This window comes from Catharus ustulatus, chromosome 5 (assembly GCF_009819885.2).
Source record: "Catharus ustulatus isolate bCatUst1 chromosome 5, bCatUst1.pri.v2, whole genome shotgun sequence".
Classification (NCBI taxonomy): domain Eukaryota; kingdom Metazoa; phylum Chordata; class Aves; order Passeriformes; family Turdidae; genus Catharus; species Catharus ustulatus.
Genome location: NC_046225.1, coordinates 18615299 through 18635554, shown reverse-complemented (window position 1 = coordinate 18635554; position 20256 = coordinate 18615299). Strand labels below are relative to the sequence as shown.

General features: G+C 37.7%; 1 protein-coding gene across 3 annotated transcripts in view; it reads right to left on the bottom strand.

Annotated features, from left to right (window-relative positions):
- Positions 1 to 20256, bottom strand: part of CCSER1 (coiled-coil serine rich protein 1) — a 633466-nt gene that overhangs the window by 216662 nt on the left and 396548 nt on the right. For 2 of the 3 annotated variants that reach the window (XM_033060782.1, XM_033060784.2), the window contains exon 9: positions 19856 to 19933. In XM_033060782.1, the coding sequence (XP_032916673.1) occupies positions 19856 to 19933 (78 nt within the window). Of the gene's footprint in view, positions 1 to 12469; positions 12610 to 19855; positions 19934 to 20256 lie in introns of those variants that run through there. The other variant, XM_033060785.2, reaches the window with a different exon arrangement.

The following is a 20256-nucleotide window of genomic DNA, read 5'->3' as shown; positions in this document are numbered from 1 at the left end:
TGCTTATGATGGACCAGAATTGACTCATTTTGCACCAGGATCCCGGGGTTCACTGTGACAGCTGAGAAAAGGTGACACAGAGCTGAAATACCACGTGTCCCTCCACATAAGGCACAGTTTCATCATAAAATGAGGTCTGATCAGAACTTGCTATAATGCACAAAAGCCAAACAAAGCCAGAGCAAGGCATCAATTTTAAATAATTTTTGAAACTGGAGAGCTAAGTAAAGGAAGAAATAAGCAATTTCTGCCCCCATTTCTTACAATCTGCAAATAGCTTTTACTTCCATCTTTGCATATGCATTCACAGGAACTGTACCAAAAAAAAAAAATCCATACTATTCTATTTATGTTTGCACAAATAAATGAACAGCATATTCAATTTTAGATGCCATTACAAGGAAAAAAAAAAAAAAAAGGATGGCTCTCGTCTCTGACAACCATCACAAAATACTTTTAAAGGCAAAGAGGCCAAGCTGATTTTTATTCTAGCAATAGTGAACCCTCTTTCAGGCAAATACAGTGAAAAGTGCCTATGTCTAGGACATGACAGTTTCATGTGTTCATACAAAGTGACACAGCAATTAATACTCATCAGTACAAGATGAATTATAGCACCTTTCATGCACAAAAGAATCACACTGGAAAACCTCCATTGTGCTGAAAATACAATGATGGACAAAAAGGAGTTGCACTAATGAAAAACAGCTCTATTAATTGACAAAAAAAAAAAGCAACAACAAATCCCATCCTCCAGACTTACAAATAATTATTATGTCTTCTACAAGCATATCAGCTCTTCATATTTTTATAAAAAGTTGTGCATGGGTCACTTACATTAGAAAGATATTTAAAATTCCAACAGCTATCGTGATACAATCCTCAATAAAGGTTTTTGGAGGATGTTGACTACAACTGGTACTTAGAAGCAGTTTTGTACTTAGGCTGATGTGCAACAAAATTCAGTATATAAAGGAATCTCCTTAGAAGTTCCAGGTAAGGATCTTGTACTGATCTGACCTAACACCAACAAAGATACTGTTCAAGATGGAAGTTTGCATTTTGCCAAAAGAAGGCTCTGGATCTTAAACATAATTTAGAGCTATCTTAGAGCCTAGTAGTGCATTACACTGCTAAAACTAATTGTTCTTCTGAAAAAAGAATACTACAGTAAGATGTTGAGTTATCAAACTTCATATTATTGCAGCAAGCAACTCTACCCTTCTGAAAATATGTTAATAAAAGAGAACCAAGAAAAAAGCCCTTTGGATATCTTACTACATATAAGCCTTAGAGATCCTTCGACACTTTATGCTGTGATACGGATTTTGCTTCCATTTAGGGATAAAGATGAAACTGTAGTCCTTCTGTAGGTAATATAATCATGTACAATCATAAACAGGTTTGCCAACTTTGCCTAACCTCAGGCCTCATAAATAATTTAGACTTCAAAAAGAAAAGTTTTCAAGCATGGCTATTCATCAACATGTAAAAGCCAGAGGTGCTACTGGCCAATTCCTACCGTGGTAAATTGAAATAAGAGGGTGCTTCTTATAATCATGTGTCATTTGATCAACTACTATGGAAAGTTTGTATTGAATTCAAAGCAGTTACAATGAGAAGACAGCTTTTATGTACTATGATATCTCTAGTGCCTGGGTGACATTTTTTACATGGAAAAATAGCAATTATCCAATGAGTGATTAAATAAAGCAAGCTAGAGACACATTCTGGCTCCCTTGTACCCTTTGTCTAACCAATCCAGGAAACAGTTTGAACCTAAGGAGGAGAATGTAAACTGCCTTGTGGATTAAATATTCCCTCTCCCAAGACTTGTCCTACTCCCACAGAGTTCAGCAAAATAATTTTAAAGGAACATTTTAAAAGAAACCCTACATGTGAGTTTCCTTGGTTATTTTAATTCTGACTAAAGTTAAGCAAAATAATAGAAATTAGTAGGCAAGGAAGTGGTAATAAGCTCCTGCACTTCCCAGGGTCACTGCAATTCTATGACAGCTCTGCAGTTATCAAAACCAGGCCTAACTGGCAGAGCTCTTTCCCCATAGTTCAAGGACCAAAGCAACACTGATTTAGACAGAAATATCTGTAGTAAAGGTTATGATTAAAGTGCAGACTCCATCATGTAGGTCCTCCAGTTGTCAGCTACAGAAACATGCCACAGATATTGACTCCATAGTCAGATACTGGCTTCTAAAGACAAAGCAGGTGAAAATGGCACCAAACACTATGAGAAAATCTCAGAAAACTTAAATATCCTCATTATTATTTCTAGAGTGCCTGTGCATCAGTCAAAACTTACTTGCACCAGTAATACATATGTGCTAATTCACTATGCATTCAGGAAATCCACACCAGATGAAGTAATACAACACTAACCAAGAGCTTGGACAATACACTTTCAGGGGAAAAAATAATATATATAATATATAAGGATTTTGTGACAATCTTTGATGCAACTTATTTTCCTAACATGGGCACGCAACCTATTTTGCAATTGCTGACAGAGATGTTGAGTAAGGCAAAAAAGTGTTAGTAAAAATTGTGCAGTAACTTTTTCCAACTGGAAATATTATTCTACAGTCAAAAGTTTTTCCTCGTCTCCACTGGTAGCTCCATATAAACTTGCGTTTCAAGACTTGAAGTTATTGGTTCTGCACTATCAATATGACTCCAAAGAAAATAAAAAAGACATATTTCAAGGAAAGATGCTGAGCAAGAATGAGAACTGCAGATGGGGAAGATGGTTGTTCACAAATGAGCACAGAAGTAGCATGGAAACCAAAGTGCTGACACACAAAAAGTCTCGGAACTGAAGAAAGAAAAGAAAAAAAAGAGAGACAGGGAGGAACAGAGACTAGGGAATTGGAGAATTGTAATGGGTCAATGAGGCAAGCTTACAAGACTAGGAAGTGAAAGCACTGGAAGTTTCCAGAGAACACTGCAAAGAAAGATAGAAAAAAAATTTAAAATTGAACACTCCATAAAATATATTGCAGAGTTTTCACGCCTGATTCCCTCCCCAGTGCCTCTCACCATTGTACCTTCCAAAAGAAAACAGTTTCCTGTAGGCAGAAGACCTTTTTCAGAAATAATGCATTTGTTAACCTGTGAAAATTGACCTAGACTTCAGTCTTCAGAGAGGTGTAAGAGGACAAAAATGTCATGCACTGTGGGAGGTTTCCCTGCTATTTATTTGAAATATCGACATCAGCTCTTACACACACAGACACACACACACACATACACACAGAGTGGAACAAATTTCTGCAAATAAGGGTTAGAGAATAACATTTCACATTACTATTGGGGTTATATTTACTGACTTTTAGCAAAAAGGAAAAAAAAAGCAGCTTACTATGTGCAAAAGAAACCCAAATAACTAACATCCTAAAGCCTCAGGATAGTTCAATATAATATTCTGGCATCCCAAATTGAACAAGGAAGTTCAGTCAGGCTGGTCACGTTTCCCTCAATCAAAACAGGGCTTCCTCTGGCTACAGGTATTGAGCTGCACACTGCAAGTATTTCTGTACTTTTCTCAGTCTGATGGCTAAGATAGTCTGAAGCAGCAGCAGGCTTCCCCTGGGCAAGAACAACCTCAACAACAGGACAGTTCTATAACCTGGCCTTTAAAAGGGCTCCTGTGAAAAGGAGGCGAAATGTTGCCATGCAAAATCTTGAGTGGGTATGATTTGTCAGGTGCATTTAATGAGAATTTTATTTGGCCTTGCAATAATCTGCTCAAATTAATACAAGAACAAGATGAATATTTTATGAACACATGGCCCCAAGACTTTGAGCATGTTTTTTAAAATGCTTATGGAGAAATATTGGTACTAATCACAGATTAATTTTATCAGAAATAAAGAGCATAATAAATTCACTATTTACAACCAAAGGGCAAGAGGAGCAACAGCTGGTGGAATGGAAATGAAGCAGAAAAAAATGTCATTGGAAGGAAAGCTGACCAATGTTGTAAAGATATTCTATTTGCCTATCTTTACTACAATATTTAGTAACTCATTGAGACTTTTAAAGAGCTTCAAGAATTGAAGAAATCTTCTTGTTGTGCAACAACAAGAATGGTGAGATCTGTTCTGTAGTACAGGACAGCAATCTGGATGGGGAATATCTCACATTAGTCCTCTCTTTGCATCCGTCACATTACTGTCCCAGGACCTTCCACAATCGCGTGACATGACCAACATGAAGAGATCATTCAGGGTCTAGCCAGAACAGTGCATAACTTGCTGAAAATCTAATACATTATGGGTACTAATGTAAAATAAACCTTCTGGGAGTCTAAAAGGTTTTCTGATCCCAAAAAATAATCTAAAAGCATTTTCATTAATCCGTACATCTCTATGGTCAGCTAAAAATGGTTGTCCTCTATGCAATCCAAACTGACAGCACAGCTTCCTTGATATTCCTTTCAGAGCACGTTACAAATATTTCAAGAAAACCAAATGTTATGGATAAACAAGTTTTACAGGAATTTCTTTTTTAGTACAAGATAGAATAAACCAATATAATTTTCTATACACTTAAAAAGATAAATAAAATTACCCTAACCTCCAAGGAATTGAAAATGGCATTATTTTTACAGATTTTGAACATAGCAACTAGCATTAAGAACTACAAAAAAGGTACCACTTCCTAGTCCCCAAGAATTATTCTGTATGGGTAATTCTGCCTTAAATGCATTTTTCTCTCTTTCCTTCTGCCTAAAAATAAGAAAAAGACTGAGGCAAAACAGAATTTAAAAGAAAAAGTGTGACTTTCCGGTTTTTAGTATTGTTGAAGTTTTAGAAGCATGCTTTATGGGTGATAAAAATCATGTTTTATAGTAAAGGAAGGAGAGGATGAGCCAAATGGGACTGTAATGGGGAGAGAGAATAAAAACAATACAGCAAGATAAAAGGAAATGAGCAAAGGAGCAACAGCAGGGGAAAATAATGAGCCAGAACAAAAGCTTCACCACTAACAGAGTTTGCAAATATTTCCAACAGCAAGAGAAATTTGCAAACATGGAAACAAGAGAAAGGAAAACAGAAAAACCTGGTGTTTAGGAATGGAATCAACCATTTTCTTCCCTTCCTACTAAAGTGATGCAATGCCCAGGTCCTGCAGAGAAAAAAGAGGTTTCTTGGCCTGGAGCACCAATGGAAGTCAATGGATATATGCACAGCAGTTATCATCAGCACCAGCAGTCTCAATGGATCCAGGTATTTTGGAACAGAAGTTATGTATTTCCACTTGTTCCTTAATTTTTTATGGACTTAAACTCACACGTCTAATCAGTCACTTCATAATACCCACTCTCACATGTTAAAAGATCTGTAACTCCATGTAAGTATTTTCCTAACAGAAAAAACAATTTAAAGATTATTAATTTTCACCCATTCAGGCCAGCTGTGGGGTTATGCTTTGTTTTTGTTTGCTTTTGCATGAGTTTATGTGGCAAGGTGTTGGCAGTGAGAGGGCTGCAGGATGGTCTCTGTGGGAAAAGCCCAGACACAAATGTGCTGCCAGGCAGCTCCAGAATGAACCCACAAAGAGGGCACAGCGAGTATCACTACAGCTGGTGTCACTACTCTGAAAACATATTGAAGAGCCAGAAAAACACCAGGATGCAGAGAAATGAAGGAAAAAAAGTGACAAAAAAGCACTATGAACCTCCAAAACAGTGAAGAAGGACGAGAAGGTTTTCCAGGGACTGAAGAAGACATACACACTATGGCCTCTGGAGAGAACTGGACTGGAGCAGATGGATACGTCCTGAAGGAACTGCAGACCATGAAGAGCCCACACTGGAGCATCTCCTGAAGAAGAGTAAGACAGTCCCAGACCCCAATTAAAACCAGGAAAGCACAAATGACATAACCCCTTAGCCCTGGCTTGAATTCACTGAAATGTTCTCATCATTCCAGAGTCCCATAAATAACATTATCTATGACTTCAGCTCATTTTATATTTAGATTTGCAATTCAGCAAACTCCTGACACAGAAAAAAAATGGGCTCACTTCTGTACAGGTATCAGAATGATTAAAAATTCCTGGATTTATTTTGTGATGCATATGTGTGTGTATATATATACACACACACATATATATATATATATATATCTGAACCAGTGTCTGGAGAATGTTCCACAAGCTGTCAAAGACACTTGTGATGGTGGGATATGAGTAGATGCATGACAATGTCTGAAAAGCCAACTGTTCATCATTAGTCTCACACTTTTGGTTTATGTTCAATTTTTATTCATGTTCAATTTCTGTTTAATTACTTGAATGTTTTTCAGGCTATCTGTATGCTTGCAAAACATACAGGATCTCAAAAGCTGATTTCATTGAAGCCTGACAGAACCACTGAATTGGTCCATTTGCAGATTTTGCCTCTAACCGATGAAACTTTCCTTTTTTCACGTTCTTTGTTTCTGTAACATCTGAAACTTGGCAATTTCTTAGGGGGTTCTCTTGGCAGAATTTATTCATAACACAACAGGAATCCTTTGCCTCTGCATTAATTTTTTCTCCTGAATCATTTCACAGACTGGAAAATGAAATAATAGACATACACAGTTATATTCACATGGATGCTTTTTAATACTTGCACATTGAGAAGCTCATGTATTTGATGAGTGTGCCTAAAATTGTTTCATATGTTTCAGATAAAAAGATTCTACTGTCTACATCACCTGTTTCATGCGGCTGAACTTTCCTCATTCTTTTTTAAAATGTAATATGTCAGTCCAGGTGTTGGCATTTCTCTCCAAATATTCGATAGCAAGCATGCACCATTACACAACAGAGATCAAGCCCCTCTATTTTAGTATCAAATACAAATCCACCACTTAATTTCATCATTAAACTTATCATTAACAGCACCACCAAGCTTTTCCTTGGTGTTTTTAGATGAATTAAATTCTCCCTGAAAGTAATGAAGCTGATACTGACTATTATGTTGTAATATGGTACCTAATTCATGCACTTTCAACTCCAGTATGATTTAATACATGTACAAACAAAAATATATCTTTGCAAGGTTTTTTTTTAATACATTTGCTAGCAACCAAACAGAACTTTTTTTTTCCCTTTTATTGCTTGTATCCAGTAGATTCTGCTATCAATTTAATGCCTTTTTGTACAATACAAAAGAAACATATTACTACTTCCCAAATCTAATTTATACTATTTTCCCTTCATGCTCCTTCTTGCTGTTTTATCATTAATGTTAATATTCTGTTGACTCTTAAGAAGTAGAAGCTTCCATTACTAAAAATGAATAAATGAATATTAAGAAAGCACTGTTTTGAAATGAAGGCTGAGTACACAGCCTGGATATAGTTCTCACTGCAGTTCTATTGAGGAAGAAACAGTAATAGGTTAATGACAGAAACGGCACTTTCTCTTTCTTTAGTAAAACATCTACTATATACTGGATTTATCCTCCTAAGCTGAGCCCTTACCTAAAAGTCTAAAGCATACTGAGCAGTTAAAAACATTGAAGCGGGAAATAGTGCAAATATACTTAAACCCCACTGGTTAAAACTGGATAAACTCAGTTTCAAAAAACAGTTTCAGTGGTCTCCTATCTGCTCAAAACTGACAAAATTTCCAGCTCTTTCACAGTACCTATGACCACAAAAAGTCTTAATGATCATGCTACAAATTATTTTAGATGCCTTTCATAAACATGATAAACTACAGGAATTCTTTCTTGCCCCAAATGCATATTGAGTTACAACAGAATAATGCCTATACTGGTATTCACAATATTTTGTATGTTTTCATACTGAAATAGTTTCAGAAGATTAAAACCAACAAAAAACCCCCAAAAAATCACGAACTGAAAAAAATATCTGCCTTCAATTCAAGCAGGATCTAACTTTTCTGCCTCTCTACAGCAGCCCAGGTTTTTTGAGACTTGTCTGCCTTTTGACTGCTCATAAATGTTATAAAAATCATTCTTGTTCCTTCTCAGCCTTTCAGCACTTATCACAGAATATTTGCTCTAGCTGTAACATTTTTGCACCTTTGTTACTTTTAAGTCCATTCTCTCAACCTCTACTTTTCCCCCTCCTGTGCTGTGTGAAACAGCCTTGCACTCTCCCGTTCAGAAGTCCCTGGAGGAAAGCTCAGAAAGCAAACTCAGGTTATCTGGTACCACTCGCAAAGCATCAAATGGAGACAAACACTGTGCGCTGGTTAAAGCGACAAACCTCTGCACCTGTTAAATGCCAAGGCTCAGAATAAGAACAAAGTATTTTGCCAATACTGTTTTAACATTGTATCTCTGTTAACACAGTGTTACCATCCTTTGGAACAAGACACAGTCTTTGGATCATGCTATTGACATGGGAATAATTTTTTTCTTTCTGGCTTACTCACATATTTACAGAGGACTTTACTTTTGAATATTTACAGGATAATTTACTTAAGCTCTAAACGGAAGTTACCAAATGACCAGGTTACCATGACCCTTTTTGCACCAGCTGCTCAGCTTTCTATAACTATGTGGGGTTAACACCTTTTATAGGATTCACCTGGCAAGGTTTTGGTGGTGGGGAGGAGGGCAGGGCTGGGTGGCTTTGTCAGCTAGATAACTGTATCTTACCAATACCAGTAACAAGCACTTAATCTGTGAATGATCTTCCAATAACAAGCAGCCCAATTAATTACAGGCATTGCATGACACCAGAACCTCTATGGATATGAAGTTACTCACCATTAAAGGAAAGAAATCTTTGGAGTGTGGCAAAACCAGTCCTAAGGGTAACAGAGATGTCACATGCACTTGAAATCAGTGGTAAGAGCAAGGTGTACAACACATTAACAAACATATAAGAGAGATCCCAACTGGATTCCAGATGAGGAGAAAGAAATGAATTTACTATCAGACTCCTACAAGCAGTTGTAATAGCAGATTTACTGCAATGCTCCCACAACTAAACAGAAGCCACTGTCCTTCAGATCACAAAAGGCTCGTAAGAGTGAACAATAAAATACATCAAAGAAAGAGATAGGTACTAGGAAAATTATATATATATTTAATTTTTGACTGTTGGAACTAGATGTGCTGCAATAATAATTTTTAAAAAAACCCCACCTGGGTCAGATTTTTAAGACTTCAATTAAAACAGCATTAAGTTCTTGCCTATGCATACAAAGTATTGATTGTGTATCCCTGAAGTCTGAATTGTACTTGTCAGTCATGATTTTTTTTTCCAGATAATTCAAACGTTAGGTGAGCAAAACAGCAAACAAAGTGAATTTTTATTGGATCATACTACTTTATAAAGTTATAGAAAAATGAAAATAAAGCAATTACAGTAATTTCACGAATACAAGCCGCACCAATTTGACCAAAATTTTGGTGGAAACCCGGAAGTGCGGCTAATATTCCGGGGCGGCTAATCTATTAACAAAATTCTAAAAGCTGCCAACACGGAAGTGAGAGCCCGTGGCAGCCCCAAGCCAAGCTGGAGCCCGGCCGGCCCCGGCAGAGGTGGGAAAGCCTGGCAGAGGCGGGGCCAGCAGTGTGGGGGGCGGGCGGCAGAGCCTGAGCCAGCAGGGCGGGGCAGGGAGGGCGGCAGAGCCTGAGCCAGCATGGCGGGGGAGCCCGGGAGAACTGGGGCTAGCAGTGCAGGGGAGCATGGCAGAAGCAGGAAGGCCGGCGGGTGGGGCTGCCTGGCAGCGGGGGAAGCCCAGCAGAATCAGGGCCAGCAGTGTGGGGGAGCCCGGCGGTGCGGGGGCCTGCAGTGCCGGCCAGGGCGAGGAAACGCGGCGGCGGTGCAGACGGGAGGGGGCGGCCGGCGAGCCTGGTGGCGGCGGCGGCAGCCCTGCCGGCGGGGCGAGCGAAAGCGGCGCTCGCGAAAGCGGCGCTCGTGAAAGCGGCGCGGGGCGGGCGCGGCGCTCGCGAGGCGCGGCGCTCGCGAGGCGCGGCGCAGGGCGAGCGAAAGCAGCAGCGGGGCGAGCGAAAGCGGCAGCGGGGCGGGCGGCGAGCCCGGCGGCGGCAGCCCTGCCAGCTGGGCGAGCGAACGCGGCAGCGGGGCGGTGCTGACGGGAGAGGGGGGCCAGCGAGCCCGGCGGCGGCGGCAGCACCACCCGGCCAGCCCCGCCGAGCCGTGGCACTGAGCTGGGCCACCCGGCCCCGTCGGCAACCATGAGCGGGCCGAGCCTTCCTGGCCCCGCCCCGAGCCAGTAAAGCCCGCTATGCCGCGATCCTGTTGCTAATTGGCCAATTTGTGAAAGCTGCGCACGGATTCTCGCGACGAACGAAAGTGCGGCTAATATTCGGGGTGCGGCTTATCTATTGACAAAGACAGCAACATTGTCGAGGCACCGGGGGTGCGGCTTATAATCCGTGCGGCTTGTATTCGTGAAACTACTGTACAAAAAAGATATTGGAAGTATGTGTAATTCCATGGGAAAGTTTAAAACCCAACTGTTATACTCTACCCCAAAAGCCAACAGGCTGGGTTCAGTTTTGCATTGAAATGATGGCTGCTTTCAACATCCCTATGATGCAACAGATACAGAAATAATCTAGCTCTTTGAGTCTTTCAAAGCATTCAGACTTTGGAGGAACAGGTAAAAAGCTTCTTTATTTAAACAGTGAAACTTATTTTCTTCTCATTGGAATCCTGAAAACATATTTTTAATTCTACTACTCATCTTTCATTAATTTACACCATTTTTCATAAACCTCTCCATCATCCATATATATTTAAGTGAAAACAGCTCTCTGTGCCAAAAATTACAATGAAAAATGTTCTCTCTATCCTCTTCCAAAGAGCAGTATCTGACAAAAATTGAAAATATTGCCATAATGAAGAGAGTGATGAAAAAATAAAGCACGAAAGACAAAAAAAAGCAAGAGGCAGGCATTTCTATGCCTATCAATGATTACTAAAATGATTTTTGTCCAAGGAAACAAGAAAGAGTGGCAACAGGTGAAGTTCAACAAGGAAGGTGAAGTTAGAAAGGATAATATTCACATGCTTGTCTCTGTTGTTTCTTTAAATTATGTATTTGCTACTTAATTGCTTTTACAAGATACTTCCAAACTATGCAATTATACACATAAAGAAACTCCAGGCAGCATGACCAAAAGGGTGAGACAGGATGCCGAAGGATGACTGTTAGGATTAAAGAGAAGACAATACAAGACTGAGAAACGGCTGCATCATGTTAAGCGGTAAAGAATCAGCCAACAGCATGCAACATCCCCTGTGAAGAAGGTTCATTCACTTCAAAGACAAGCATGAATATTTAGCTGAATACTTTTATTTTCAGTTTTGCTCCACTAAAGAATAATTGGTAAAATGTTATTTTTGACTGAATGTAGTATGTCTTCTGTTTGAAATTAAAGCTACAGGTGCTAAACTGTTGATCCAGTTGAGTAACATATTTGTATTATATGAGTTGAGTAATATGTTTCTATTATGTTTCTATTTCTATTCTGACTGAAAAGGTGTAATAAAATGATTAATGTATTTTTTTTCCTTTTAGCAAGAAAATATATTAGGAGAAAAGGGTAAAGGAATACTGCTGGCACAATCACCTTCTTCTCTTACCTGGTAAGGGTGGGTGTAGAGCACATCCTGGGGAATGAAGTCCTTCCTGGGTAAGGTTACACTGAAGCAACTGACAGTGGTGAACTTCAATGGATTCTTTCCCAGCTAACTTTGGAATTGGCCCTTCCCCACCACCAACCCCCCCCCCAACAACCATGATCCACTCAAACAGCACAGTCATGACCAGCAAACACAGACAAAATGTGTGTGCTTTGCCCCCACTGATGCTCTCTTAGCAATGTCTCTTAGAAGCCACGGGAAAATTACACAAAAAGTAAAGCTATGATTCTAATGGATTGAAAAATCAGAGACTATGCTTTTAGGATCAGCTCTTCTGGGTTTTCTGGGTTTTCCCACTTTTCTGAGATAAAGCTGGGCAAATTCTGGCCTTCTAAAAGCTTACCAAATACCCCACAGAAATATTTCTTGAATCCCACGTAAGAATCATGTACATCATTATGAACATTTATCAGATAGACCACATATTGAAAGGTCCTGACCCTGTATTCACAGTCAGTGCAATAGCATTATTACTGGAAAAGGAAAAATACAGGTTTTAAAAAATAATGGTTTCCTCAGGTTTCCAGATCTTTAAGACATATTTTTTCAATCTCAAGAGACAAGGATGATTGAAGGATTTTCTTACATTTTCTTACTTGCAGTGAATCATCAATGGATGACTAAATGCACAAAATGGTAGAGAATAATTTTTATTTCAAATAATAACTTGTCATAGCTTACTAATAATTTATTCATGGATACACTTAATAATGAAGATACTGCCAAAAAAGTGATGTTTGGCTGTTCATCATACAAATATTTTCTTAAGCAGTAGAATTTTGCCAGCAATGGTAACTTGCAGCTCATTTCATATACAGCCGTATTTAATTATATCCGTAAGTGCAGAGTGTCCAGATGTTGCTTTTTAATTTAATAATGATGGAACCAATGAGATGCTGATTGGTTTGTAAACTAAGCCTTCAGAACATGGAGAGTTCCACAGGGCCTTTAAAAACAAACAAAACAAACAAAAAAAAAAAGAAAGAAAAGAAAAAAGAAATGAAATTAAATGAAATCTTAGTGATGCATGGTCTGATGGCAACACAAAGTAAATGAAAAATGACTGTTTCTGCTGTATGTAGTCATGCAGACAGCATGTAACAATAAAGTTTCTTTCACACTAATGATCAGCACAACAATTAATTAAATGACAATGCAAAGAAAACCAGAAATATGACTGGTCAGCCTGTGTGTGACACTGTTCTAGTCAGAAAACAAATGTAACAGATGCCATGTTTTTACTGGAAAAAGGTCACCAGACTGAACTGTGTTAAGAGAAGAAATCTACATGCAACATGCACACAACATTAAAACATTTCCACATTACAATAAACTGTATAAGTAGATCATACTGTAATAAAAAGCAGTCACCCTAAGTGTACTAATGTAGCAAAACTCATACACACTGCTTATAATGCAGTGGTTATCCATGCCTCATTTCTCAATTCTGTTTGTTGATCTTTTTTTCAAGGTGAAATCAAATTTCTCTCCTTTTCAAGAAAATACATACAGGGCCTATTGCAAAATGCTGCTATTTCTTAGAATTTTTGATTGTTATTGAGTGTACTTTACTAAATTCCCAGTTCTTTCTTTTGAACAATATCCAAAAAGTTTAGTGCTGCTATTTTCTGCCCTTACAAATAAGACATTGCTAGTAACAACATAATGCATGAACAGAGTCAGCAAGGTATAATCTGGTGGATAGCTTTTTTATTTCAATCAAATAAACCTATTCAAATATCCTGTTTGTCAGTGTCCTACTTCTTTCTGGCTCTAATGTAACAGGTCAGAGTGGATATAGTAAGAACATGGGATTAATTCTAGGGGTAGCTGCCCACTTAGCTGCTACTGAGAGTAGTCATGAACTGCTTGGTAAGCATCTATACCATAGAAATAATGCAACTAGAACATACTGAAAATACACTTCTGCAAATACATTTTGGTAAGTCCTACTCGTACATACAGCACAAAAATTAAAGTAAGAAATGAGACAAAAAGTCTAGATGGATATATTTAAGTGAAAAAAACTTCTGGAGAAATTTAAGGAGGAGACAGTGACGGAGCTAAAGCAGAAAAAGTGGGAAGAATTCTGTCTGAACCCAACAAAATTTCTAGGATGAAAAATTAGGAATATCTAAACAGCTTTTTTGCTTTTCCCCTTATTCCTCTACCTCACCCCAAGACATCTAAGCAAAAAATTAGTTAGTTTGGTAAATACTCCAAAGTACCTCATATTTTATTGCACTTTCAAAGCAAGACAACAGCAGCACAGCTGCAGATACAAAGACAGAAGGTTATGACAGAAAAATGTAGAATAAGTAGAAAGATTTAAAATGTCAGAGGCAAGAAAAACATTTTGCCATTATTGAAGATTATATTAAAGGAAAATTGTTTTTTAAAGATACAGAGGTAACTAGTACCATATTAATTTCAAATCTGTTTGGAAACTCAGTTATATCATCATCATATTACTACAAATATTTACACAGCACAGAGCTTATCTATACAAACATCCAGAAGCCACCTTCTGCATACCACAAAACAAAACTGAAGATCATTCACAGCAATTAAGCATCACTGCAGAATGCAAATTTCATTGTTCTTTACTCCTAGAGATGGCAAAATGAAATGCAGAATACCCTGCTGATAATCAGCCACAGAATGCAAGTGTCTTTTTCATATGGCACACCTCAGTTTCTGTTCCAAAACCCATTCACTGCTGAAGTTTATGTGAAAACCTGTTACCACTTTTCATATAGCACCACAAACACCAAACCCTCAGCACAAACATTGACTGTCCGGCAAATTTGGCACCAGTAATTTCAATTGTTTTTTCCTGTCATGAGCAGGTGCAACAATTCATTCCTGTTCATGAGTTGGTGGTTAAATGTAATTCAAAAACCAAATATGTAGGGGTTTGATGGTGAAGCAATGTGCTTCATAAGGGTCAGTGGAAGGCAATCATTAAAACCAAAAGCAGTACCATCCTAGTTTGACATCATCAAAGTTTGATAATCTGCACACATAAAAAACATAGATTTTTTTAAATGATATTTTGAAGCTGTATAGTAAAAAATGGGAGGAGGAGAGAAAATGAATGCTAAAGACAGTTGTAGCAAAGGATGTAGCATATCAAAAACAACTTGGACATCCAGATAAGAATAGTTACACAGATACACAATCACAGCAAATACTGAAGAGGTTAATGGCTGCTTTGATTTCTAAAGGTATTTTTAAAGAAATTAATTTTGCATTAGGGAAAGGTGGATTATGCACAAGTTTATATTATTTCTCTGTATGCATTAGACAACAAACTCAGAGACAAAATAAATAAATGGAGAAAAATAACCTAGCAGTAAAATACAACAGCAGATGGACATAAGTTTCCCAGTGAAGAAGGGGAGGCAAAAGTAGGATGTAGTTTCCAGTTAAGGTGACAAAACACAACTCACTTCACACTGTAAAAAAATACACAATACTTTGGGTAGGAAAATATTTAGATTACACTGGAAAGGTCAAGAAGTTCAAGTACTTCAGTATTCTGTTCCCCTGCCTTCCTGAAGGAGGGGGCACAATTCAACACAGTCCCCTTACAGTATCCATAATCCTTGTGTGCTGGCTGGCAGACTGGCTGCTGGGGAGGAACACGAGCACAGCAGGTGGAGGGGAACAGTTACAGCACCCACCTCTGAGTCTTTCAACTGCCTTCTGCTCAAACACAGAGGCTCTGCAGAAGGCAGTGCCCAGGTTTTGAGAGGCTAAGGAAGGCAAGCTGTCCATGGTAATGCATAGTGAGCTACAAAACAAATACCCTAAAATATGTAACAGTACAAATGTGAATATTGCAGATTGTACAGGTGATTAAAAGTCAGCGCTTTCTTATCTATCCCACAGCACTGTTATAAACAGTGCTGGTGATCACCAAAGAAAGGTAACTTTTGGTTGAGGCTGTGCAAAGAAACTGCAGCAGAGTGACAGCAGCAGTACACAAGTTTGTTGTCTGAGACAACAAGACAAAATGTAAGGATCACTACACTGGAAAGAATGCTCATTAAAGGGGGAATGAGTGTAGGACCAGTCCAAAACCTGTTTACATCAGCTTTACTCTCAGTATGAAAAACAAAGAACAAACAGAATAGCAATTCTCAGATATGAAACCTATAACATCTGCAGGCAAACACAGAAAAAACATCACAGAAATCATGTCAGCCCTTAGGAATTTCTACATGTGGAGAATAAAATTAAGCACAAACTCTTTTAATCCAAAGGCTGATAGAGATTGACGGAGTGGTGCTGAGTGGTACTTCCCTAGGTGACAGAAATAATAATTGTCTTGTGATTTTTGATTCTGTTTTGAGACATTTTAATGAAAACTAATCAGCAGTGGCACATGCTGCAGAGAGCTTGTGTGATGCCTCCATGATTCTTTGGACTACCTATTTTGCTGGCAGCCATTATTAGATTTGCATCCCTTGACATGATCTTGTAATCAGTCCCAGCACCAGCTGACTGCATCTATTCCTCTTCCAGTCCATTTTAGTAACCTGACCAACATGAAAGAAATTATTCCTTCATCTCTCAATAAAAGAAAACTTGTCAAGAACAGGAAGGTGAAGGAGATTCAACTGGCATTGATTATTGAAGACACATTAATTTTTTATTTAGCAGCCTTGACATCAATCTGTTGTGCACATAGCTCTTTCTGCAAGACTCCCAGCATGTTCTAAATGATTCTAAGTAAACATATCGGAAAACAGAATAAATTTAGGACTATTGTCAGATGAAGATCTCTTGACATGCTACACTAGAAAGCAACTAGCCTTTATAAAAACCCTGAGCCCCTTCCAATGTCTTCCCAACTACAAACAGTAGTTGTGTTGATATTTTACTTTCCATTTCCTAAAGCAGCAAAGTCATAATGTTAATCACTTAAGAACACTCTAGTATTTCTCAACATGGAAGACTCTCTTTCGTTCTTATCAGAAATTATTTTAAACTTAGTTTTAATTTCCTAATGAAGTTTCATATTAGACCATTTTAATACAAAAAAAATACATTAAGCAGTTTGCTTTCCAGTTATAGCAGTTCTTTATGAGAAACATTATCTTTACTGCTATAGACTTTATCTTCTACTTGCTTACTTAAACAATACTGTACAGCAATTTCTGCTGAAAAATCTGTGTGCTGTATGGGGGGGGTGGAAAATCTGAGATCTATCAGAAGTATTATCCAACAATTCAAAGGTATTGCAGGAGATTGCATCATTCAAACTTTACTGATCACTTAGACAGTCGGAGTCTGATGTAATTACATCATAGCTGCTAACATAAAATATACTATTATAACAACTTCCATTTGGGTAGCTGCTCACACACTTACCCAAAACATTAATTCAATACTGTATGCTTTTTCAGAGCAGTCCACAAAAACAGGAACATTTTTCTCTCTGTGAAACACTGCATTTCCTCCTTCTTCACCCATTCCTTCCTAAATATAGACTTGCCTCCAGCTTTTTTTTATTACTGTACACCCTATGGACGAAAGGATTAATTTCCCATCTAAGTCAAAGTCAGAACTTCCATTTACTTCTAATGATGCATCTAAATGAACTCCAAGACTAAAGAACTCTCTATTCATCCACTGGAGATGTCCAGAAGTCAGAAAAAAACCAAGCAGTATTTCATTTTGGGGACTAACCTCTCTCCACCTTTTTTTCAACTGCAAAACAAGTAACTTTTAAGATTACACAAAGGAACAAAAGAATGTATGAGAATATAAAGCAAACCACTCATAGAGGCACTGTCTTAAGTATTTCTGAATTATTACACTGTGTAGTGTATATCAATATTTGTACTCCATTTAGAAATAATGCTATGCAAATTCCTGGTAGCACTTTTATACAACTATTATTAGCACCTAAATTTGAATTAAGGAAAAATAAAAATGTGAGGGCGGTTTGTTGTTTTTGTTTTTGTTGGTGGTGGTGATGTTTGGTTTTTTAAATTAAAGCAGCAAATTATAATGATGAAATGAAGTTAAATTTTCTGCTTACCTCTTAAGCCAGATCTGGAGTGTTCAATGTATACTATTCTCAGAAAGTGTGACTAATGGGGTGAAAAATACATCTTGTAGTCTCTGATCTGTTTTGTATTTTTTTCTATTTAATCGAGTTTCATATTAACACGACATTCTTGTAGCTGTACTGACTTGTACACTTAATAAAAGTGTACATCCTTAATAAAATGATGTACAGATACTACTTGCCACAGCTAGAACTTGCTCTTTAAAATCTCATGCAAAAGCAAAGAATGAAAATGTAATTGCCACTTGGATTCAACAGAAACAGTTGAAGCAACCATCAATAACTATTCTTCACAGAAAAGCTGCACAATCTGATATATAAAAGAACAAAAAGTTTAAACAATAATACAAAAAGTGTTAAAACTATTTATTTGCACATTCCTCCTCACTGAGTTCTTCTCATTATGATCATAGCAGGCTTGAGTCATTTCTGTAAATTCATTCAAATTTTAAATGCTATCAATCCCTTGCAACAAAATGTCCACAAGAACTCTGTACCACACAAATACAGCTGAAGCATTATTCCATAGAAAAACATTCAATATTTCCTTTTATTCTTGCATTGCAAAAGCCTGTATGAGATAATACATTATTACAACCACGACAAGGTAGGAATTTTACCAGGGAAGTCCGAAAAATATGTTCTACTAATTGACAAAAGAAAAGGATTATTTAAATTATTGCTGTTATTATGACATTTAACACAAATCTCAGCCAGAAAACTGTACCTGTTTGGGAGAGGAGATTTTACTGTTATTTTTACCCCCCACCAGACTCCAAGGGAACACAGACTGGAAAAGGGAAAAAAAGGGTATAATCTGCTAACAGTATGAATCCCTGCAGCATGAGTACCATGTATTTGATTTGGGAGAAAACAACCAAATGCTTAAGTCACATCTGCTTAAAAAAAAAAACAAACCCAAGCAAACAACATAACCCAAAAATAAACACCACCAAAAAAAAAAAAATCCCCAAAACTTTACATATTTTCTGTTGCCATTTTCAGTGGAAGAATTTTATTTAACATCTAATGTATAAGAAAGTATTGTGAAGGATAACTGGTCACAGAAGAAGTTGATATAGTATTTCAATATAGTAAAATGTTTTTAAATATTTTTAACTATTCTGGATTTTTCAGCAGTTAACATATATACACCTCAGAGTTTCAGTAAATTCCATCAGACATGACTTCAGACACAGTAGAACATAAGGGATCATATTTAGCAACCCACAAAAAAGAAGTTTGTGAAGATAAAACTTGTTGCATTAAAACATGAATTTTTGATGGTTTTATCCTCAGAAAACAAAACTTTAATGCTCCACTGACACAAAACCAAAAGGAAGGTTTCAAAGCCTGCTTTAATTCCAGAGGTCTTCCCATAAATTTGAATCAGCATGTTGATCTACACCAACGCACAGCTATAGCACTACTTTGCAGAACAGTTTTTAAGAATGATCACCAGGCTTTGCACAGAATAGAACCATGCTAGATATTCCACACTGGAGCATTCCTAATCACAAGAGGCTATATTCAAGAGGCTCACATAAGCACAAGAATCTCTTACACGTATTCAAACAACATTCCACACAGACAGAATACTTTTCATTAGAATATTTGGGGAAATAATATTTCTACAGTTGTAGAATCTTCCTTGACTGTGTTCTTGCATGAGGATACATACTATCAATACATGTTCTAGGAGCAATTCTGACAAATGCTCTTTAGGAAACAGAATTTTAGCATCACTTGGCAAGACTGTACTTATTCCATTATCTTTCAAATTTCAAATCTTGTTTGGACAGCATGTTACAATTCTAAACATAATAACCTCATTAACTGTCAGTAAGTGTACAAATAAACACAGAAAAAAAAGTTACAAAACATTAATACATGCCATCCACATTCATTTATGCAAATTCTCAGCTCTTCATAAAGCCTAAAATTAACAGGGCATTGGTGTGCTGGCAGGTAGCTGCAATTATCTTCTCATGTTTCTGAAGGTACTTTAGAATCACCAAATCCATGCATGGACACAACAACAGTAGAGGCAAATCAGCTGACAGAACACCCACAAAGATGAGAAAAAATACTGTTTGATACAGCTACTTACATCATGGCCTACAAGTTCTGTCTGTGTGGATTTATCTGCTTGGGAGGCGAGAGCCTTCTGAAAGCACTGAGCCTTTTCCTGTAAAACAAAATAAAACTGCATAGGTGAGTCATGTTTTCCTCACTGGGCTTTGCAGCTCCAAACATCCAGACAAATTCAAAACTCATGCATAGACAGTTGGAAAAAAAAATGATTTATTACGGCCCTATTCACACTGGGAGGTTGATTTTCTTCCTATGATATGCTTTTATAAACTTCTCTTTCTCTTAAATAGAGGGTGGACTCAGATAGTCCAACTCTGTGGTACAGCTGAGCCCACAAGAAGGATGTGACTGAGGCAGATGGGTACAAAGCCCTGAGCAGCTGCAGGGACTCCAGCAAACACCTGCACCACTCCAACA